Below are 21194 nucleotides of genomic sequence, written 5' to 3'. Positions count from 1 at the left end.
CTTTATGGCTGACATCTGGCCCCCCTGCCCCTGCAATGTCCTCTGAGCGGTGTCTCCGAGCTGTGCTTGGTGACTCCACTGCTCCCAGCTTTGCTCCAAATTGTGCCTTGCTTTGGCTGGTCTCTGCCAAAAGAGAGCCCAAGCACTGTGGTAAGCCCTTAGCCACAGCCACCTGGTTTGCACCTCACCTTCTTTGGTAGCCACAGGAGGGACCCTAACGTTGAGGACAGGGCATGGTCATTGGCAAGCATCCCCCAATAGGTGACTGATGTTCCCCTCCAGCCACGCTGCTTGAACGAGCAACAACAGGAGCGTGCACACTGGACGTTACGAAGAGCTCATCCGGAGGACAGGATTGCCCTCAATCCAAAGTGTTCTTTCTCCACTGGGGCAGTGTGACATCCTGCACTGCTAAAGCACGCGATGATCCTTCTATTCCTTTGCGTTCCAGGAGGGCAGGGAAGCAGCGTGACTGGCTGGCTTTACCTTCATCTTCAACATGTGGCCTCACTTTTGCAGTTGACTTTTCCATTGGCAGTGGAGAGCAGTGCAGTTCACGAGAGCATGAGCGGTGTGACTCCAAAGTCATGGGCCCTCCTGAACAGCTGAATCCCACCATCGTGCAGGGCATGTTATGCCCTGCATGATGGGGTTCTAAGGGGAGCTGTGTGTTTCTGCCCCAGGGGAACAGGCCTTCGCAGGCCACGTTTCTGTCTGGAATGAGCACCCCACCCCAAAGCACCCAGCTGAAGCACAAGATATGCAGCCAATTGGAATGGCACCCAGAATACTTACTCAGCTGCTCAAAGTGTTCTATTCGTTGTTTGACAGGTAATGCATTGGCCTCATCGTCGGGACCTTCAGTCACGTTGGAAGACAAAAGAAGATGCTCAGTTTGGTTGTTTCCCTTTCCCTGCCCTCTCGCCTAAAGGGCTTTAGGTTTCAAAAGATGCAAAGGCCTTGCTCCCAGAGCGGACACTGCTCCTTATCCTACCCAGCCCAAATTCAAAACCTCTGCTGCACCTGGAAGTCCCAACTGAGATCTGCAGCGCTGCGTGTGCTTTTCCCTGGGCCACAATCACTGCCTCACTCCGACCTTCCCTCCTCCCACCTCACCAGTGCTTTGCTCTGCTCCTTCCCTTCCCCTCACACAGTACTCACTGGAGCCATCTCCAGATTTTATACTCAGCCCAGCTCTGGAGCCTCACCCCTAACTCCAGCCTTTCTTCTGCTTGCATGGAGGAAAAGCCCAATCCCCCCATCACAATAGGGCTGGAGGGGAGCATTACTGAGGACAGCTGGGGCTTCAGGCTACTCCTGATGAGCCCCCCTGAAGAAGGCAGCACTCCTCTCCAACAGCTGTGCTGCTGTCTGCCTCACAGCCCAGCTGGCTGCTCCTCCCTGCACCCAGCCCTGTGCTTGTCTGTGCTACAAAACAGACCTCCTCACCAAAGCCCAGTGTGCCCAGCACATGCAGGAGTTGTATTCCCTGTGGCTGTGAATACAGAAAAGGATGTTCCTGTAGACTGAAGGAGTAACACAGAAGAGAAGGAGCACTCATTTGTGACCCTAAAGCCATGGAGTCCTTGCCTCCCATGCCCTCCTTATTCCTCCCAGGGATTCAGGCTTTATAGGGCATTCTAGTCCCCAGTTGAGGAGAAGACAGCTCACTCTTACCACGTTGCCAAGACATGTCCTCAGGTCTTCTGCTTTCCTCAGCCCTTTTCTCCAAGTTCAGTCTGCAATGCAAGGACAAGTATTAGCCCTTTTCTAGGAGCAATGTTTCCTCCTGTCATGCTGCTCATTGTCTGACAACCCAGCGTGCAAGCCATGCCCGCTCCTCCCAGCAGAAGTTGTCTCGTGTGCACCGTAGTGGAGAAAGGAAAGCCAGGGCTGCAGGATTATCTGGTGGACTGAGAACTGTCCACTCTCTTATCTTGCGCGACACCTTGGCTCCAGTGTAGCTCCCCGAGAGTTGAGCTGTGCACAGAAGTTTTCCTTGGTCAAAGTGAATCAGGGTGAAAATTGAATCTGCAGAGTGCAGAAGAAGAAGGTGCTTGACCCCAGGCACATTTTTGTCCAGGGACAGAGTGTTAGAAATGTTGTGCAAGTGGAAACGCCATAAGATTGTTTCTTCAGAGTCGACAGAGAAGGGCGTCTCCAGCCGGAGATTCAGAGCAGCAGCCTGAAGAGGTGCTCTGAAGAGCATGCTGACAGAGCCTCTCTTTCTTCCTCTACAGGCACAAGAGGCTGTTCTCTCAAGGCTTTGACTGGCCCTTGTGGAACTCATCTCAGAGCTCTCCTGGGATGAACTTCCGTGGCACAACTGGCCACTTGCCCAGGCCAGGCACGTGGTCTGACAACTGAAGATGCTCAAACATTCCTGGGGCCAAAACTTGCCTGCAAGAGCACACTGCCCTGCTACCGCAGTAGCTTTACCAAGCTTTCCCATAGAGGAGCCTGGCAGATCTGAGAAGATCTTTTAGAGAAGGGATGCAGAGCTTGCATGAGAAGTGAGAAATGCTAACTGCTCTGCTTGTTACAGGGAAGGAGTTCTGCTCAAGGCGTTCCTGCCTATTCTGCTCTGTTGTTCATATCTCTTTTTTCTCAGCTGAGTTGCACTTTGCTGCCTGCTTGTCATCTGAGCTGTGCTCCCAACAGCCATTAAAAGTGTGTGTGTGTGTGTGTGTGCCCCTGGGAGTGTGTGTTTGTGCTGGTGTGGGGAGGCATTTCAAAAGAGCATTTCTGAAGTGCGAGGTGTAGAGAAATCCGGTCCCAGAAGGCACTCCAATCCCAGGGGACATGGCCTGAGAAGCTTCATGGGATTTGAAGAACGGACAATGGAAATGTGTCATGTATGCACATGAGTGAACACTTAAATGCATACGTATCAGTGAAAAGGTAGCTATAAAAGCACCCTCTTCGTGCTTCATGTCTGCTGGAGAACAGCTCTGGAGAGAACCCTGAGAGGCTGGCAGAGCTAACCTGGCAGCATCCCAGGAAAGCAGGTTAAGCAAAGGGAGGAAGAGAAACCCTGAAGAGAAGCCTTCAAAAACCCACATCTGCTGCAAGATGGTCTAAAGCCCCCCGTGCACATCTTTGCTAGCTTCATGCAAACCGTAAGGTGGACCTAGACATCCAGTGCACGTGGAGATCTCCCCAGCATTGGACGCTGAAATGTCAGTGTGCAGGGATAAAGCTGGTGCCACCGCTCGAGTTTTGAGGTCGAATTCCCATGACAATATCCGCCCTAGAGTGAAGGGAGTCAAGTCTTGGCATGTGATGTGCCACTGCCTACAGTGACTAGATATCTGCTGTCTATGAAGTGTCTTCTGACAAACCAGTCATCTGAATAGAGAGCATAGGACACCGAGGCAACTCACATCTTCAGGATGTTTTCCCCTTGCAACAGAGTGATGGAGCTATGAACTCCTAAAGAATCAAAGAGAACAGATGGAGAAAATGCAAAAACATACCTTGGGAGAAGGCACTTCCCATCCTGTTTCTCCAGAGAAGAGCTGGGTTTCACTTACACCATAACGGCACAGAGTTACGGGCAGGCAGTGTTCAGGGTCATTGGACTTTACGCAGTTCCAGGAAGCAGTGCTCATAAAAGACTGGGCTGAGCCTTTAGCACACTGCTGTTCCCTGACTGGCTGAAGGATTTGTACCACTCCAAGAAAGTCCTGAAAATAATATGTGTTCCAGGAAATCACGCCTGCTTGTCTCCTCCTCCTCGAAGGGAGTGAAGCCCAGGTACAGATTACAGCTGTGTGCAGTCCTGAGAGTTATGGCTCGTATGTGAGCTACTGCTTGGGCAAAAATTTACTCAGCTAACATCGTGACTGGTTTGGAGTGCACCTAATGGCTGCTTCTTGAGGTGGGGAAGTATCAGATGGCTCCTGCCACCCTTCTCTCCTTCCAGTGAAAAAAAAGCTTGAGCAGGTTAAGTCTGATGTATAAATGGTTTTGCTGCACCTTGGACTGAAAACAGTTGATGTTTGAGTGTTTGAGATTGTTCCCCTTGCTTTCTTCAGGAGGTGTTGTGTTGAGGAATGTCCCCATTAAAGCTGAGGCTGGGACATTGATGGGAACATGACTGAGGCAGAAGCAGCTTGCAAGAACATTTTTCTTTCATACCCTCTGCAGAAAGCAGCCTTTTCTGACCGTGCCACTTTTGATCAGTTACAGAGTCAGCAGATACAGTTCTCTGCTGATCCTGAAGTCATTCCTGCCATCAGCCTGCAAAGGTTAGGCATGGTATGGTGGTCCTCCTGTAGCTACTGCCCAAGAATCTGCTGCTGCACTGAAATTCCTTCAGGCACCATCCGCAGCACAGGATGAGTTACCCGCTGGAGCTGCTGCCTCTTCTGGTGGGCTCTGGAAGGCACCCACATGACAGCCTGAAGCAATGGCTGGAAACGTGCTTGCCTGATTTCAGGGCTAGGACCCAATGGCATATTCAGACCCTTGGAGCTCAACCCATTCCCGAAGCTTTGGTGCCTCGTGCCCCTTGAAATGCCGGAGGGTGAAGGAGGCAGCTGGTTGGGGCTGGCATGGGAACTCCCAGAACTTTGATATAGCTGTGCCTTTTGGGAGTGGCAGCAGAGGGCTGGACACCCCTGTCTGTGGAAAGAAATGGTTTCCATGAAGTAGGGAGGAGCTGAATCCCACCTTTCAAGTTAAGGTAACTCCTACCCAGTTTTTCTTGAGACAAACACTGCTGTGACTCTCCGAGCTTTACTAGAGCTGTTCACACAGGCTCTGACTCTTTAAAGGTGCCTCTACCTTTCCTAACTGCATCCTGTTGGCAATCCACCTGCATTAACAGCTGTCTTCTAGGTATTGGTATCCTACGTACGTCTGTACACAACCTGGAAAGATTCTCCCTTCTTGTAGGGAAGAACAGCCCTGCTTCCTGTTCAGCATTTGCAGACAGAAAAAAGGTTTTCCAGACCCCTATCATTCTTTTCCCCCCTTCTTCCTTTTAGAAGCCAATTCCTTGGCCCACACAAGTTAGATGCATCATGAAGGTGCTGCCATTTTTCATGACATCTCCTCTGAAGATGGTGAACAGTATCTTCTGCTTGCGTCAAAAGAATGATCCGAGGGCTTGGGTGCACAGGAGCTGTTCCTTGTCTGGGTTTCATCTGCTCAGGTGGATGTGGGGAAAACTACCTATGTGTAATTTTACCTTGTAAAAATTAATCCTGTGACAGTGAGGCCAGCTCGGGCCTACTGGATGCTGTAACAGAAGTAGGGGTGTCAAGACTCCTGAGCACGGCTTTGTGACCTACAGCTGCCCATGGAGAACAGCTCCGCAAAGCACTTCAGCATTCTGCTGTAGCCCCAGCTACTCCTTCTTGCCTTGTCTCAGCCTGTTCCAGAACAACTTGCTCAGCAACAGCTCCCTTCAGCAGCTGGCAGCTCTCTCCAGCAAGCTCTTTACCTCACCTAAAACCATCCCTGAATCACAGAGGTCAGAAGCCTCAAAGCATCGAGGTGTGCATTGTATGAGGGTGGAAAGGGCTGTAAACTTTTGAGCAGAGAAGGTCCCCTTCCCTGTGACGTGAAGAGTCCGCCTAGCCCATGTAAGTTAGAGAGGATGTCTTGAGCTACTGGCCTCCTTCTAAAGACATCTGTTCCAGGGAGCGATTCCTGGCCCAAGATACACGGAGCAGGTGGATGAATGTCTGCACTGCCTACTAGGACTTGTCTGTCCACGGCAGGTATTTGGCAATGGCAAAGGAGAAATAGGAAGTGCACAAGGGTCTGTGCAGGTTTCAGCCATAAAGCACGAGTTTTCCCACAAAGGATGCCTACGTCAGTAACTACACAACATCATTAACAGGACTGAGTCTCCCAGTGGGTATTGACTTGGTGCCCAACTTCTGCGTATAACCTGGTGCGATGGGGTATACAGGCTTAAGTGCATTAAAGGAAAAAAGGGAGGGGAAGGAAGTGGAAGAGGAGGGAAGGGGAGGGGAGGGGAGGGGAGGGGAGGGGAGGGGAGGGGAGGGGAGGGAAAGGAAGGGAAGGGAAGGGAAGGGAAGGGAAGAGAAGGGAAGGGAAGGGAAGGGAAGGGAAGGGAAGGGAAAGAAACAATAAAGAAGATATGTCATAGACACAAACTTTTCCAGAAATGATTGAATTTAAAGTTAAGTGGAAAGATAGTCAAAGTCTATATTTAAGCCAGTGGAGACAATATAGTGCAGATGGTATATTTATATTTTATATGGATACTAAGACATTTCTATAAAAATTATATTATTATATATAATGATATACAATAATATAATTATTACATGATTGTACCAGGTTTTGTGAAATAAGGAAAAGAGATTTAACTGGAAGCATTCATCACTATGGTTACAGAACTTCTTCATACAAACAATAAAACTCTACTCTAGAAATACTGAAAAAGAATAATGTTACCATATTTTTCAGCAGGAAGTAATCAATACTGACCCAGGGGCCTAATGGATAAGGTATCAGCCTATGGAGTTGGGGACTGTGGGTTGTACAGCGACATATTTATCTGGGTGTTATGGCTCGGTTGGTTAGAGCATAGTGCTAATAATGCCAAGGCTGTGTGGGTTTGATCACCGTATGGGCCACTCATTTGGGGATTGGATTAGATGATCTCCAGAGATCCCTTCCAATCTTACTGATTCTATGATTCTAATTCAAGGTTAGTAACAGCTGTGCATATTTTGCCAAGTGATCCTTAGGAAAACACAGAGAGAGGGCAGGAAAATGAGAATATTTCATTTTTCCTGGTGGAAAGCATCTATAAAAATACTTTCTCACTGAAGTTTTACCAGAAAGAAGGCAGCAAATAGTTGCCTTGGACTTGTAGCACAGGTTTGAAATGTTGTTCTAGATTGCAGAACACTTAAAATCAGATTAGAGGTAAAATAGAATTATTAATTGAAAATTAATAGAAATTAATAGAAAAAATAGCATGCATGACACTGGATTACTTGCTGCCCTTATTGTTAACATGTTTTTCAATTATTAGAGGTACATTCTTCTGTAGTTGCTTTTTAAAAATATATTCAGTTTACAAACTATTACTGGTCTTGTTCATTTTGTTCTGAATTGCACAGTATTAGAAATTTTTATTAAAATACAAAGTCTTACCTGAAAACTTTGAATTTCAGTGACTTTGGAGTTGCATAGGCAAACTTGTAAAGAAATGTTACTGAATTCTATGGACATAAAAGCAGTTATATAATAAAATACTCAGCATTTTAAATTGCTTTTATTGATGTTAGGTTGTTATGGGGTATAGATGATGCGATCTGTACCCTGTAGCTGGATTAAATTTTGTCTGGCAGCTGTTTAGAACTACTTTCTCTGGATGTTCACAGGACCCACCAGTTCTTATCATAGGCCTTTAAGTCGAACATTTTTAATTTGGCCTTTGTGTTTTGGGTAGCACTGCAAAGGACTGTGCTGCATCTCCTCAAAATAAATTCTTGCAGACCTGTGGCCATTCTCCTAGGTCCAGGATACCTGGGAGTAGGAATCTTGAAAGTTATCATGCCATGCCATGAGATTCATCATGGGAACAGAGCCCTGATGGAAAACCAGGTGCAATTCCAATTGGTAGTGATGACCAACACTGTAATGTGAATATTTTCTAGATAAACAGCATTGTATATAAATGTGTAAGATGCATGCAGAAAGATAGTTTCCAGTCATGACATAACAGTAAGATATTGTCATTTGACATTTGTCAGGTCCTTTTCTGGTATTTTGTGTAGGATTACTTCATATTATTGAATCTCTCAAATGGAGTAAATATAGACTTGGAAGTCATACCTGACTTTACTCATCAGATCAGATAGGAGGCTGGTGTCCATTGCTATTTGATAAGCTAGGATTTACACACAGCTAGTTTTTCAGTCCTTTCAAAGGTGGAGAGGACCTATCTGGCTATCAGGAGAGAGGCATATAGTGTCCAATAAAGGAGAAGCTCTTCTGGGTGCTTTTGGTTATAAGATTTTTAGAAGGAAAAGAAAATGTAATGCAAAAGCCTATTCAGAAATTTGTTGATTTTAGCTGAGATTTGCTTGCCTGTTTGTTCATTTTGTTTGAACTGTGAAGACACAACTTCTACTTAAGTTTTAGTTTCTGCTGAGAAAGGTAATTTTAGATCTCAGCTTAGGCAGCACTGAATACTAGAGGTCTCATCTATAACTCTAGAACAGGCTGATTTCTGCCATAAGGGCTTCAGTGGGACGGGAGATGAAACTTCTTAAAGATGTCATCTCTTGCCTACACTTTCTAGCTATCTAGTTTTCCCCACTAAGGGTTCAGTCTCTGGTTTATCTCCAACCCAGATAATATTTTTGCTAAATGATCTTCCAATTGATTCAGCTGGTCTCTGTTCATTTGCTGCACATCTGCTAGAACTCCTTGCTTTTCAAATCCACAGACAACACTTTTTTCTGAGGGATGTCAAACTGACAGCTGCCTTGGCCTCTGTTTTCAACTCTGAAAGAGGACTTTGGAGCTATTTTTCTAGATATTGTTGGATACTTATGAACTACTGGTCCAATAAAGTCTTCATTTCCTCTTGACTGGATCTGATCTCAGCCTTCAAGCATTCTTCCACCTCCTTTCCTAGAATAAATAAGAAAACATATTTAACAGTTTGTAATAATTTGATTATTATTAGTGTTTATAAATATGCTTTGCAAATAAAAGATAGACAGTATTAAATTAGAAGTTCACGAATATTGTTCTCAAAGGGCAACCAATGTGGTGGGTCAACTGAACATACAAAATATAATTATTAGAGCTTGGGAAAGACGTGAATCAAGATAGTACTTAACAAACAATTAATTTGGTCATAAAGGATAATTACTACCTCTATGTTTTAATTAAAAGGGAATTGAATTGGTTACTATGATTTGTCCAAAACAGTAATTATTTGAAATTTCCTGGAAGCTAGCAGACATGGTAAGTTCACAAATTAAACTTCACGCTGTTTCCTCTGGAGGCGAGATAAAGTACTGTAGCTGACCTGACCCTGCATTCAGATGATATGCTTCCCCTCTCAGTTGTTCATCTGTGCCATTCTTTTATGGCATCCCTTATTTATATTTTTGTAGTCCCTACATCAAATTATGATTTCTGCCGTAGTCTGCATCCCATGAAGTTTGTTTTTCAGAAGCAATTCCAACTGTTGCAGTTCATTTTGCAGCTCAGTTGTTAAATACTTTTGGACACTTTCTATCTTCTGATTCAATAAAGCCTTTATCTCCTTCACACTTAATCTGATCAGCTGCTTCCATATTAATTCTAACACTGAAAGAAAAAACATATTAAATTTCTTCTGCTAATTTTATATGTCAGAGAAGAGGTGCTTTTTTTTCCCCGAGGAAAAAAAAAAGAATAAACTATTTTGCTTGCTATACTTGCATAATACTTTAATACTTATTTTTTCCACTAATAATTAAAAAAAAAATATAAGTGAATTCCTCTGTTTTCACTGGATCAATAAACTGTTTTCTGGCCCTCTGAAGATAGATTATTCTAGCTCTCATTTAATGAATTAAAGAGCTAAATGCTTAACAAGATTTTAGCAATATGATTTACTCTTGGAAATAGAATAAGTTAATAAATGCAATTTCAATTTGAATTCAATAATTTCAATTGCAAGACAAATATCACCAAATTAACGCACACAAAAGAAAAAAAAAATCACCAGTTGATCATTCAAATAATCAAGTACGTCTAGCTCAAAAGTACATTCACATATAGATACTGCTTTCACCTTTATGGCTGAAGTGTACTACCATTTCTATGTTTTTAGTTATGCTGTCAACATTTCAACCTGCATTTAATTGCATTTTATTATTTATGACATATAAAAAACAAGAAGAAATGAACTAGATTATTTCTCTCTACTCTTATTAAAATAAAAATTAGAAGTGAAACAATGTTCTGTGATAATATATTGATCTCAAAAGCTTTTCCTCTGCATTCAGCAAAGCTGCATTTTGTAGTCCCTATATCAAATTTGAACACTGACTTTTTGACATACACATTCCCACAAAGCCTATGTTTTTTCTTGCTTAAATGATCTCTGTGACTATGCCAGTGCTAAACAAGTGATTTCCAGATCCATTTTTGAGAAGGGAAGTTTTATGCCAGGAATTCATGCCTTATTTTATACTGAAATACAAAAGAACAGCGACTTCACAGTACTTGTGGGAATATCTCATTTCAGGTCACACGTACACATTTCCAAGAAAAATACTAGGGCTATTGTGATGTGATATTGTCCCCAGAGGCTCAAAGTCCATATATCTTTCACCTCAAGAAATACCTTCATCATACAAATCAAAGCTTCCTGTTCCTTCTATTCATTATCTAACAAAATCTTAACACAAAATAGGACATCCAGTCCTTACAAATCCATTTTCTACCATAAGCATTTTTCTTACATTAAATAAAAGAAAAGGAAGAAAGGAGCAACCAAAATCATACCAATCACATTAATGTCTTCCCTTACCTAAAATTTCCTTTTTGCTTCTTCCTCTAACCAATGGACCTCTTTTATTTGTGATGCTGGTAGTTTCATTTTCAGAAACTTTTCAAGTTCCTGTTGTTTACTGCACTCAGTGAAGTCTAGTTTGACCAGTGTTTCCCCCTGTTTTTTTCTGCTTTTTGAGAAATTGATTGGCCAGTGTTTGTCTGACTTTGAGTCATCCTTTCATGTTGGGTTACCAGATTGGAAGAAGGCCCTTATAATTCAGCTTCTTAAGATTTTTGGATGTAACCTTCCTCATGATTCATTACAAGATGAGTCTTGAACTTTACATTCAGATCACATGCCTACAAGGAACACTGTTTTATTTCTTTGTTCAGTCCTCAGGAACAAACTAATATCTGTGACTTTATGTAATTTCAGATTTCTTGGGATCTTTGACTTCTGTGCTACAGAAAACTTCATCAGAGTTATTCGCCTACACCCTTTTTTGTAGCCAATGAAAAGAAGCAGACCCCTCTGTGGCGCATATCATCACACCATAAAGTAGATACTTGAAACAAGAAAGGTCAACCTTATTTTAGAAGTGCTTATTTCTATCCCATAACCCTAATGTGGATATAAAGAGTTAGCTCTGACATGTGAAGGTAGGTGAGATTAATGCTACTCTTTATTCCAGATAACAGACTCTCTTCTTTTTAAAGCAATAGTCCCAAATCATTTCCATGACATCTCCATGTCAAGAGGTGAAGTCACCAGCATTCTCATAGGAGGCATCCACATGATGGTTTTGTAATAGCCATTCCCTTGAGAAGAGCTCACTCAGCTCCCAGTACACAGACGGTCTGTATCATAAGTTCTTTGCACAGTGAAAGAAGAGCAGGAAATAAGTGAGTTAAGTAGAGTGATTTTTTTGTCACTTTTATCCCTTACCATAGTTTTCTTTCTGGTTCAATTCCTTATCTATGTAGACTGTTTCCTCAGGATTCTGCATTTCTGAGATACTGCACTTCAGGTGATCTTCCACTTGCTGCATTCCATCTCTGTTATTTAGATACAAGATAGTCAAAGCATCTTCATTCTCTTCTCTTTAGGGGGAGAATTTTTTCATCTGTGGAAGTCAAAGTGTAGATCTGCTCTGCTGACTGTGATGCTTGTTTCAAAAGAGGTTTCAGGAGATGCATCTCTGATGATGAACCTCTAGTTTCTTCTTCAAGTAACGAGCATGTCGTCTCCATTTTACTGGTCTTGATCTCTGTATGCACATCATTTACCAGAAATGAGTATATTTCCATTTCTTTATCTATTATTAAGAGAAAGAACAACCAAGGTCTAGGATTATAAAGTTTTATACAGGGAAAGTCACACAGGATTTCTGGGAATCTCATTGCACTGAAAGTACTTAAATATTAGGTTTGCTAGTGGTTCAGGTGCAGCTCAAGTGTCTAAACACAGGTTTTCAATGTTAACTGGAGGTGTCTGATATCCTGCTACCACTGTATAGGGGTGTGGGACTCCTACAGTTCTCCTGTCTTATTAGTCAATGCCACAAAAACATTCAAGGACCTACATATTCCTAACCAGATTTCTGTATTACAAAAAAATCCATGAGAATCAGTGCAACATTACTGGTTTCTCAGCTCAGAGTTTTTGAATAATGTAATCCTTAACTTCAAATAACTAATTAAAATATTGGTTTGTATGAAATATTCTTAAAATTGAAGTTTTTTTAAAGAAAAAATCATGATAAATGACTTAATAAAGATTTTTTTGTTTTGTTCTCATTGAATAAGTCAGGAGGGATAGCAATAAGCATGCAGCAGTTGTTGATTACCAGTTCGATCAGGCACATCTGGCATACCTAAGACAAATAACTCATACTTTTCAGCAGCTGCAGAGAAAAATATTAATCTACACTTCTCCTCAACCCCAGTACAAAAAGTTCACATCCACAGTGTGTGCTATGGTGTCAACACACACACTGAAAGACATACAGGGAGATGTCGATCAACTACAGTGAAGCTGATGCCAAGGCCTCACATTCTTTCAGTTATGATCATGTGGGAGACATTTTCTAGACATCTTATGTCCTTTTCTCTAGACTCTCTCTGATGGCTCCACATCCTTATTCAATACTTTTCCCTGACCCAAGAACAATACTCCGGCTGGTAAAGGACATAGGCAAATGCACGTAAAATAATCTTTAGTAATGCTGGGAGAAATATATTAGCATATTAACCAAAACATAAAGGATCTCTAAGAGTTGAAACCTGGCAGGTCTGAAGGATATGCTAAGAGCTGTGGAGATATCAGGATTTTTTTTTTCTTTCTTTTTTTTTTTTTTTTTTTTTTTTTTTACCCTCAGGACACATGAAGGGTAATTGCACACACAGTCCTGTCTTTTTGAGGGTGGAGAAAGCTGTGCCTGAGAGCAGTTTTATGGAAACAGGAAGAAATTCATTAATTCTGTATCCCAAGATTATGAATTGATTCATGGTAGTGGGGATTCTTGAAGGTGATTTACTAGCTGGTGCTAGACAACTTGAGAAGATATTCCATGTGTATATATGTAAGTTAAAAAGACTATATACAGGAAAAAGAGAGGAACATCACTGTTGAAAGGGTACCATGTACTCTTGGGAATGAGCAATATTCTCTCCAAAGAACTAGTAAGCTTTTCCAGTTTTCTGAGCATAATAATTCACTGAAGACAGATGTACAGAGTGCTTTTTTATAACCTTCCAAATTTGGTTTGCTCTTGATTATATATAAAACAGATCAGAGGAAAATATAGAGAATGATATTAATGATATTAAATAGCTTGTACTACCTGAAGTTTCCTGCTGGCCTGTGCATTTGCAGTTTCTGTGCATCTCTTTTCTTGAAAGACTCAAACCTAAAATCCAAACAGGGATTAGAGCAGTGTCAAGCCCTGTTCACAAATTTACTGGGAAAACTAGATCTCTAGAGTACAAGAAAACATAGTAGAGATCCACAGAAATGGAGGACAAAGTAGGAGATTTTGCTCAGCAGTCATAATTTTGACTTGAGGGCTAGGGGACACTTCTAATAAAAAATAGGAAATAAGAGGTATTGGGGGCAAATACTCTGGGATTAGTTATTGCAAATAGACCAACAGGGAATACCTATGACATCAGCTAGATAATACCCTCTTTCCCATTCCTCTCTTGCGAGCACCTACTTGACCTTTGCCTGTCTCTTGATGGTGAGTGAACTTCCATATATGGCACAGCTGTAAGAAGTATACAAAAAATAACAACCTCAATTGATAGTAGAAACCAATAGTGAGAAACTTAACAAAATTTGTGTGCTGTAGTGAAAAACAGAACACCTCTGTGTCATAGGCAAATGATTAAGCATCAGCTCCCACAGATAGGGCCTATTGTATACAAATCAGGGCCTTAAAGGAGATGGGGGAAAAGACAATGCTACTTATCTACAGGATCTCAAAGTCAAAAAATTTGCCTCTCAGAGGCACATTGCCTCTAGTGAGAGGTGGGACATCCCTGGTCACAGGTCAGCTGATCTGAAAAACTCTGTCACAGGTGGAGATTAAATGTCTCCTCTCTGCCTGGCAGTAGACTCTGCATAAGAAGGGCTGCTGTGCCACAACGATGCCTTTCTTATACTCAAAACTGAATCCTCATCAGTTATTTAGCACTGTTTTGCTTTGGATGTAATTAGCACTCCTTGATCTGATCTCCACAGAGTCTAGAAGACTCAGCCAGATTAAGCCTTGCCTTCCTAGATGACTGTGGCTGAGAGCAGCGATTCCTACTGCTTACATCTGCATATGCTACTGATCATATGCTACTGATCATTTAAGTAATCTTGCCCCTGTGATAGCTGTGGGCTTTGAGATCACAACTTCTCTAAACCCCATAGATCCAGGAGATTCTGCCATTAAGGGAAATAAAACTTTTCTTTTTTAAATAACAAAAAATCACTCATCTCCTAAGCATTAAGCTGAAAAATAACTTGTACATTTTATATGGCTTCTCCTCAGTCTGGAATTATTTCCTTCTTACGATATCTGGTTGAAGATCTAATAAGAATATCTCCTCCCCCCACACACCTTGCATTTTTTTTCTCAGTTGAGGCACTTGCACAAAGAAATTTTTGAGTGTCTGGTGTCACTTTTTGATATATAATGTAATCTCTTTATAAAATTCAAAGAGAGTAGGACTTCTAGTTTTCTCAGACAGCCATGGAAAACAGAAAATCAATATAGGTTGAAGTGCGATGATTCATTAGGTATGTATGTCTTATTTTTACAGAGGCTATTGTCATATATTACTGTACTGTGATAATGCAGATTTATAGATATGTTATTTATATTCAGGGGAAGCTAAAAGTGGGAAAGGATTAGTGTTTCCTAAAATTAGTTATCTGTATATTAGTGTCTGCGCTAACTATGCTTCTGCACTCCTACTATAGTCAGTGGGGTGGAGGCTATATGATCAGACGTACACATTTGAGGAGAGAAACAATCCTGAGCTCAGAGCTCACTTCTTCCTTTTGTTTAGTTCATTTTCTCAGTGAAGAAAAATAGGAACTTGCTATCTTATTAATCCCATATATTTTAGAAAGACAATGTAAATTAAGCTAATCAGATTGTCCTCTATCAACTGCAGATAGCTTGTTTAGACTTGAGAGAGATGAACACTACCCTTCCTCTGTTTTTATCCTTCAGCATATCTGACCTTAGGGATAATTCCATATCTAAAATATAACGCGTTTGGATTCCTTAGTCTTTTTTTGGGCTGTGTTTGGATGATCTTTAGTAGAGTCATTACATTAAATAAAGCAATCTATGCTATCCACCAAAAGCTTACACTATCAGCTATTTCCTTACCTGAAACTGCAGACCACATTTATCTACTTAAAAAATCTCTGAAATAAACGTCCATTTATTCAGACATGCCAGAGGAATGGAAAACAGTTTCCTTTCCAGACCAGGAAACTTTAACTAATTAAATAGAAGGAAAACATGAAAGTCTTACCTTAGCAGTGATCACTGCCAGCTTCAGTTCTGCTGCTTGATGTTGGATTTCACTTTCTGAGGTAGGTAAATAATGTCAATAATATAAGCAGCCCGAAGTGCTGTGAACTTCAATCTAAGTAGCTGATAAATGAGTGTAATAAAGAGGTCAAAGAATAGCCATTCAGAGAGGTTAAAGAATAGCCATTCAAACACAAATATGGGAGATTTCTGGAATCTTTACTGATACTTGACAATTGGACTTGGGAGGTGAGGGGGCTCCAAGGTCTTCTAGATGCTGTGTCCCGCAGCCTCATAGACAGCTTGGATATGGCCATAACTCCCAATATTAATGCTGAGATTAAGAAAGGGAGATGAACTGCTGCCAAAGACTGTTAGAAATGAAGGTGTTAGAACTGCCAGCTGCCTTGATGAGGCCACCATACCCTGTAAGCCCTCCCATGAGTGCCTGCCCACATGTGCACTATACTGCACAGGAGTTTGGTTTTATATTAGGTTTTAGAGATACCTCTTATAATGCTCAAATTATTTGGGGTATGGTTTTCTCTGAATGAGTGGGGTAAGCTTGCACACTGGATCATTGGGATGCGAGGAGCTGGCCATAGTTTGGTTTCTTCATCTGTACGAGTTTTAAAGGAATCCTGAATCCTTTGTATATTTAAAATATAAGTAAATGAAATAAGAAAATAATAAAGTATGTTGACAAACAATAACAAAAAGGAAAACATTTATTCTTATGTAAAATCTGAATTACATGAAATTATATACCAAAATTATTATACTTGGATTTGTGCAATTAACAATAGGCATAAACCATATCTTATAAGCTAAAAGGAAATGAGTTTCTGTGCTTGGTTTGATATCTGTATCCTCTAACCTTCCAATTCATATTTATGCATTTTTTCTCAAAAGCTTTCTTCAATTGCGTCTCAAGATTTTCATTCCCACAGTCTTCAGTCCTTTGCTTACCATTACCGCTGTGTTTGTCATCATTTCAGTACTTCTGAATTTAGTCCATGATTGGAGGACTACCTTCTAAAAAAGCTGAGCTTTTACTGAAATACTGGTTTTCAACTTCATGAGGATCATAGGATTTGTAATACTTAATGAGACAGGTGATCTCTGGGTGCTTTGCCTTCACTTTCTTCTGGGAATTAGGTTTGAGAAAAGGAGCATGCCTCCAGGATTCTGGCATTTGACTGTGTGTCTGGTGCCTCCTCAGCTGATCGTGGTATTGCCAGTGCATTGTGAACTGTTGTTTTACCGGCAGTAGTCCCCAACAGAGAAGAAGGGAAAGCTACTCTGATTCTGTCAGAGACTATTTGGAAAACTGTACAAGAAACTTTTTTTGTGGGCATTAGAAAATGACAACATTCTTAAGGATGTATACAAATCTCCTGCAGTCTTGTATGGTTCTTCTTTCGCTTTCTAGTTTGTCCAAAGGCAGGACTACTGTAGTCTCTCCCATTTCTCATCCCTAAACAGGAAAATTGTTAACAATGCATCAACACCTGGAAGACCTGTAAACAAGAAGTCACATAGCTTTGATGTGAATCTTTATAGCCTCAGGGTAGAATTATAGCCTGGAAATTGGAGCAGAAAAACTGGTTTTTTTCAGTTCAGGAACTTGGAAAATATCTCTGAAGGTTTGATCTCCTATAGTCAGAATCTCAGTAATACAGAAAGGAGAGCACTGGTCAAGTGACTGACAACGTACAGATAAAAATGGTGGGAAGATAGGAGTGGTCTAGAGTTCACTAACCAAACAGGGAAGCTAAGCTACTTTAATTTTGATAGGCAAATTAAGCCAGTCTTCACTCACTAGGAAGGCAAGAACACTCAATCACTGTAAATCTCTTTGCATATTGTTAAGGTTACATATCCAAATGAGAAGGATAGGACTGGCTTCCACACCATTTTCAAATGAACATTGAACTATTTTGTGCAAAATTTCAACAGGAGAAACTGTAAGTAAGTGCCCTATCTATTTACACTTTGTAGCTGCAGATAAAAGTTAATCATCTAATTTATTAATGAAACTGGGAAAAACTTAATCTCAAACAATTTAGATCTCTAAGAATTATTGACTCATCCTCATTGCCCCATGAGGCCTCTGGAGAAATGGGAACATTTAGAAGGCAATTTCTGCAAGTCCAGAAGTGACATGGATGACAGATCAGGTAAATAGCCTGCTAGAGGTGCCTACTTCTCTGAACTGCCATAGAAGGAATCTGACATGACTGGTGAAAATTTAGGCATCGAATTCTGAGGTGTTCTGGAGAAGTGTGTTCAAGGTCATCAGAAAGTTTCTCTATCCCATAACAGTGTTCTATTTTGAGGCAAATATACCTCCTTCATATTTACTTCCATTTTGAGGGACTGATGTGGGAAAATAGCATACTGGCTAGGACTCAAGATAAACAATTCTCTGCACTACTAAAAAAAAAAATAATCTGTCACTTTCTACCTTGATGAGAAATCTAGCTCCCTAGCATAAATGTTGAAATACAACTGAAGGTTCTCTCTGCACACTGCATGTGCAGCCTGACCTCAAGGACTTCTCCTTCACTGGCTCATTGAAGGATTAGCAAGCAGTGAGGAGAGTGTCTCATAAAAATTAGTAGTTAGCTCTGACTGGGAGGCACAAACTTGGGCGCTGTCTGACAGGAGTGCAGCCTCATCACTGGGTCTGAATTTCAGTCATCTATTCACTCATTATCATCATCAAACCCCTGGACTATTTTCAGTGGCTCGGTGTCAGGCTTTGCAGAAGGGGGCCCTGTTGAGAAGAAGGGGAAGAACTTCCCTTCCTCACTGCTGTCTCCATCAAGGGTGAAAGTGTACACAGCTGTTTTCTTGTGGACATTATAAAATGAGAGCTGCTTAGCTGTAGTGTCCAGGAAGATCCCAATCTTTCTGGGTTTCCCACTCACAGGCAAACGAGTCCAAGGCTCTGTGCGGGCCCAGTAGTCTTGCCCATCTGCTAAGCCTATGACCCAGAAGCCATTCTCTGGAGATAAAATCAGTGTTCCTTTGCGAGTCACAGGCTCCCGGGCAATGCCCAAATGCCAATTTCTTCTCTTTCCAACATCCACTTCCCAATAGCATTTCCCAGATGTGTATCCTTCCTTTGCCAAAAGGAAAGTGTGGGAGTCAAATCTCTTCTCTGTTCTGGAGACATTTCTGACCATGCCAGTATCTGACACTCTCCTCCCATCTTGAGACACCTCCAGCCTTGGATGAGCTGTGTCAGCATCCAGGGAGACATCCACTGCAACAATGAAATCATTCCATTAGTAGTAATAAACATGAAATCTTCCTTTTGGAGATTTTCTATGTATGTCTCCACAGACTCCTTGACTTGCGATGCTCCCACCTCTGTGGTGATGTGGAGTAGGCAACTTCCTGCCCCAGGCTACCTCCAGCTTTTGCACTTTCATATCTCCCTTGTCCCTTCTCTCTCGACTTAGGTTTGCTAACAGAGATGAGCCAGCATGTATGAAATGCAAGGTGCCTAACAGTTGCTGCTGTGACTCCAATGTGCAGCACAAAGAAGGAGCATGAGGGGTTATGCCTTTGTTCCTTTATCTCTGAAACTCTGTAAAGGTGACATGAGGAAAAGAATGAGGTCTTAGCTGAGCAACTTTTTTTATGAGTACAGGGATCAAATCATCATGGCCAAAAAAAGCACTGTATGGCATAAACAGAACAGGTAGCTGAAACTCAGCTGGAGATGCCTAATGATACTCAAGTATGAACTGGTCAGCAAGAGATGATGAAGAATAGACTCAGTGGAGTTGCTCCAACTAAAGTCTCTGAAAAATGTCAGTAATTCATGCTAGGGATTTCAGAAAATATGACCTCCTAAGGAGAAAAAAAATGCAAATTTAAATCCCTTTAGCTGTAACCTAGCTTGCTAGCAGTAAGGAATGATCTTTCCTCTGAAGGAGATGTTATCTAAACTACTCTCTGAATAGGGCAGATATATTTCCCGAGTTGAATTTAGCACTGAAGAACTCAGTCTGCAGTTGTTTTGCTCTCACCTTTGTAGCGTTGCAGTTTCACAAACTCTGCAGGAAAAGGAAGAAAGCAGGCAGTAAGTAGATCTATCAAGGAGGCCTGCTTCCCGATGTGCTAACCTGCAACCCATGTTGCCTGCAGCACGCTTTTAACAAGATCTCTAACCCAACCTGAAGCTACGCCCAACCTGAACAAAGAGAGAGGAGCTAAGATCAGTGACAGGAGAGAGGGAACCGGGAACAAGGGAAACCAATTTGCTAGAGGGAAATGCCTCTGGTTTGTCCTGAGAGAGAGGAATGGAGTTTGAGCTGCAATGCTCTTTCAGACCCAGAATTACACTCCTGGACCCATTTGCAGATAAGGATGCACTTTTCTCACCAGCAGCCCAGCCTCTTCCCTCATATCACCTAGCAGCACCTGAACCTTCTCTACTAGTGCGGTTCCTCTATGGTACCTTAAAATCTGCTCATGACCCATTTCACTTTTTGCCTTTTCAGTCTTTTTGTAAATCTTCCCTCTAACAGAGAGTGGAGCAGGATGTGAAGACAAATCTCCAACAGTCTATCCTAGGAAACCTCCTTCCCCCTCCCCCCTAAACCTGCTCTAAGTTTATCAAGCTCCAGTTCTTACTGTGGCTGATAAGAGACTGAAATACTTCTTTCATAATTGCGTTATACTCCCAGACCCAGAGGCTTGAAAGATAATTTTAAGGACACAGATTCTGGCCACAGACAAGGTTGTCTGAGGGGATTGTCTGAGGGGATTGGTCCAGACTTCTGGAGTCAGAAATCTGTTCCTCTTACCTAATTCAGTCTTCAGTTGGTCATAATCTGCAAGAGAGAAGAAAATTATCAGTTTTCTAATTCCCTGAGCATGGGGCTCCAATCTCACTGCAGCAGTGCCTCGGGAAAGCTGAGAGAGGTTTAATTTCCTGATTCCTGAGGTAAAAGACTAACATAGCCATGGGAAAAGATGGTCAGGTGTACAATGGTGGCCATTCATCCTAATGGATATGGGCAAGTAGGGGACAAGGCCTGCAAAGATTTTCTTTCCTGGAAAATCTCCCTATATTCTCCCCTTCTCCTGTGCATATGTAACTTCTAGTTATATAGGGTATATATATGATGTGCATATATTCACCATTTAAACATCAAATTGCCTGAGAGAAACTGGATTTAGATGCAACTGCACTAGTTGATCCAGAAAGAATTTGCTTTATGTGATATGCACAATACTGAATAAATCAGAAATTTGATCATTCTTCAACTGGACTTCTGGTCATTAAAAAAAAAAAAAAAAAAAAAAAAAGATAAAAAAAGGTTTTGAAACTAAAGCTGAGTAATACCACTCTCAGATATTTTAGTTCTGCTCTGATTGTCAATAGATATAAAATCTGCATTTTAAAAGATGTTCAGCACATAAGATATTCAAATTAATTGTGTGGGGTAGCAAATAGGAGAGAAATCTTATGAGAGATCATTAATGGCTGATTGCTACTCTGTATCTACGTTGATTCTCTTGGGAGCTTAGACACCCACATAAACTGCAGACGGTGTCATTGTAGGCACCACAGGTAGAATTTAACCTGAGAAGAAGAAAATTAATTTTAAGTGTGGGAGTGCAATAGATGCTCAGTCCAGTTGTCTA

At 41.6% G+C, this 21194-nt stretch overlaps 1 protein-coding gene across 1 annotated transcript in view; it reads right to left on the bottom strand.

Moving 5' to 3' along the window:
- Positions 1-11540, bottom strand: part of LOC134149744 (uncharacterized) — a 77875-nt gene extending 66335 nt beyond the window's left edge. The window contains 1 exon segment of the mRNA XM_062592950.1: positions 11438-11540. Coding sequence (XP_062448934.1) covers positions 11438-11540 — 103 coding nt within the window.
- Between the last annotated feature and the right edge of the window lie 9654 nt (positions 11541-21194).

This window comes from Rhea pennata, chromosome 21 (genome assembly GCF_028389875.1).
Source record: "Rhea pennata isolate bPtePen1 chromosome 21, bPtePen1.pri, whole genome shotgun sequence".
In the NCBI taxonomy this organism is placed as follows: domain Eukaryota; kingdom Metazoa; phylum Chordata; class Aves; order Rheiformes; family Rheidae; genus Rhea; species Rhea pennata.
The sequence above is the reverse complement of the archived record's forward strand: the minus strand, read 5'-3'. Positions and strand labels throughout refer to the sequence as shown.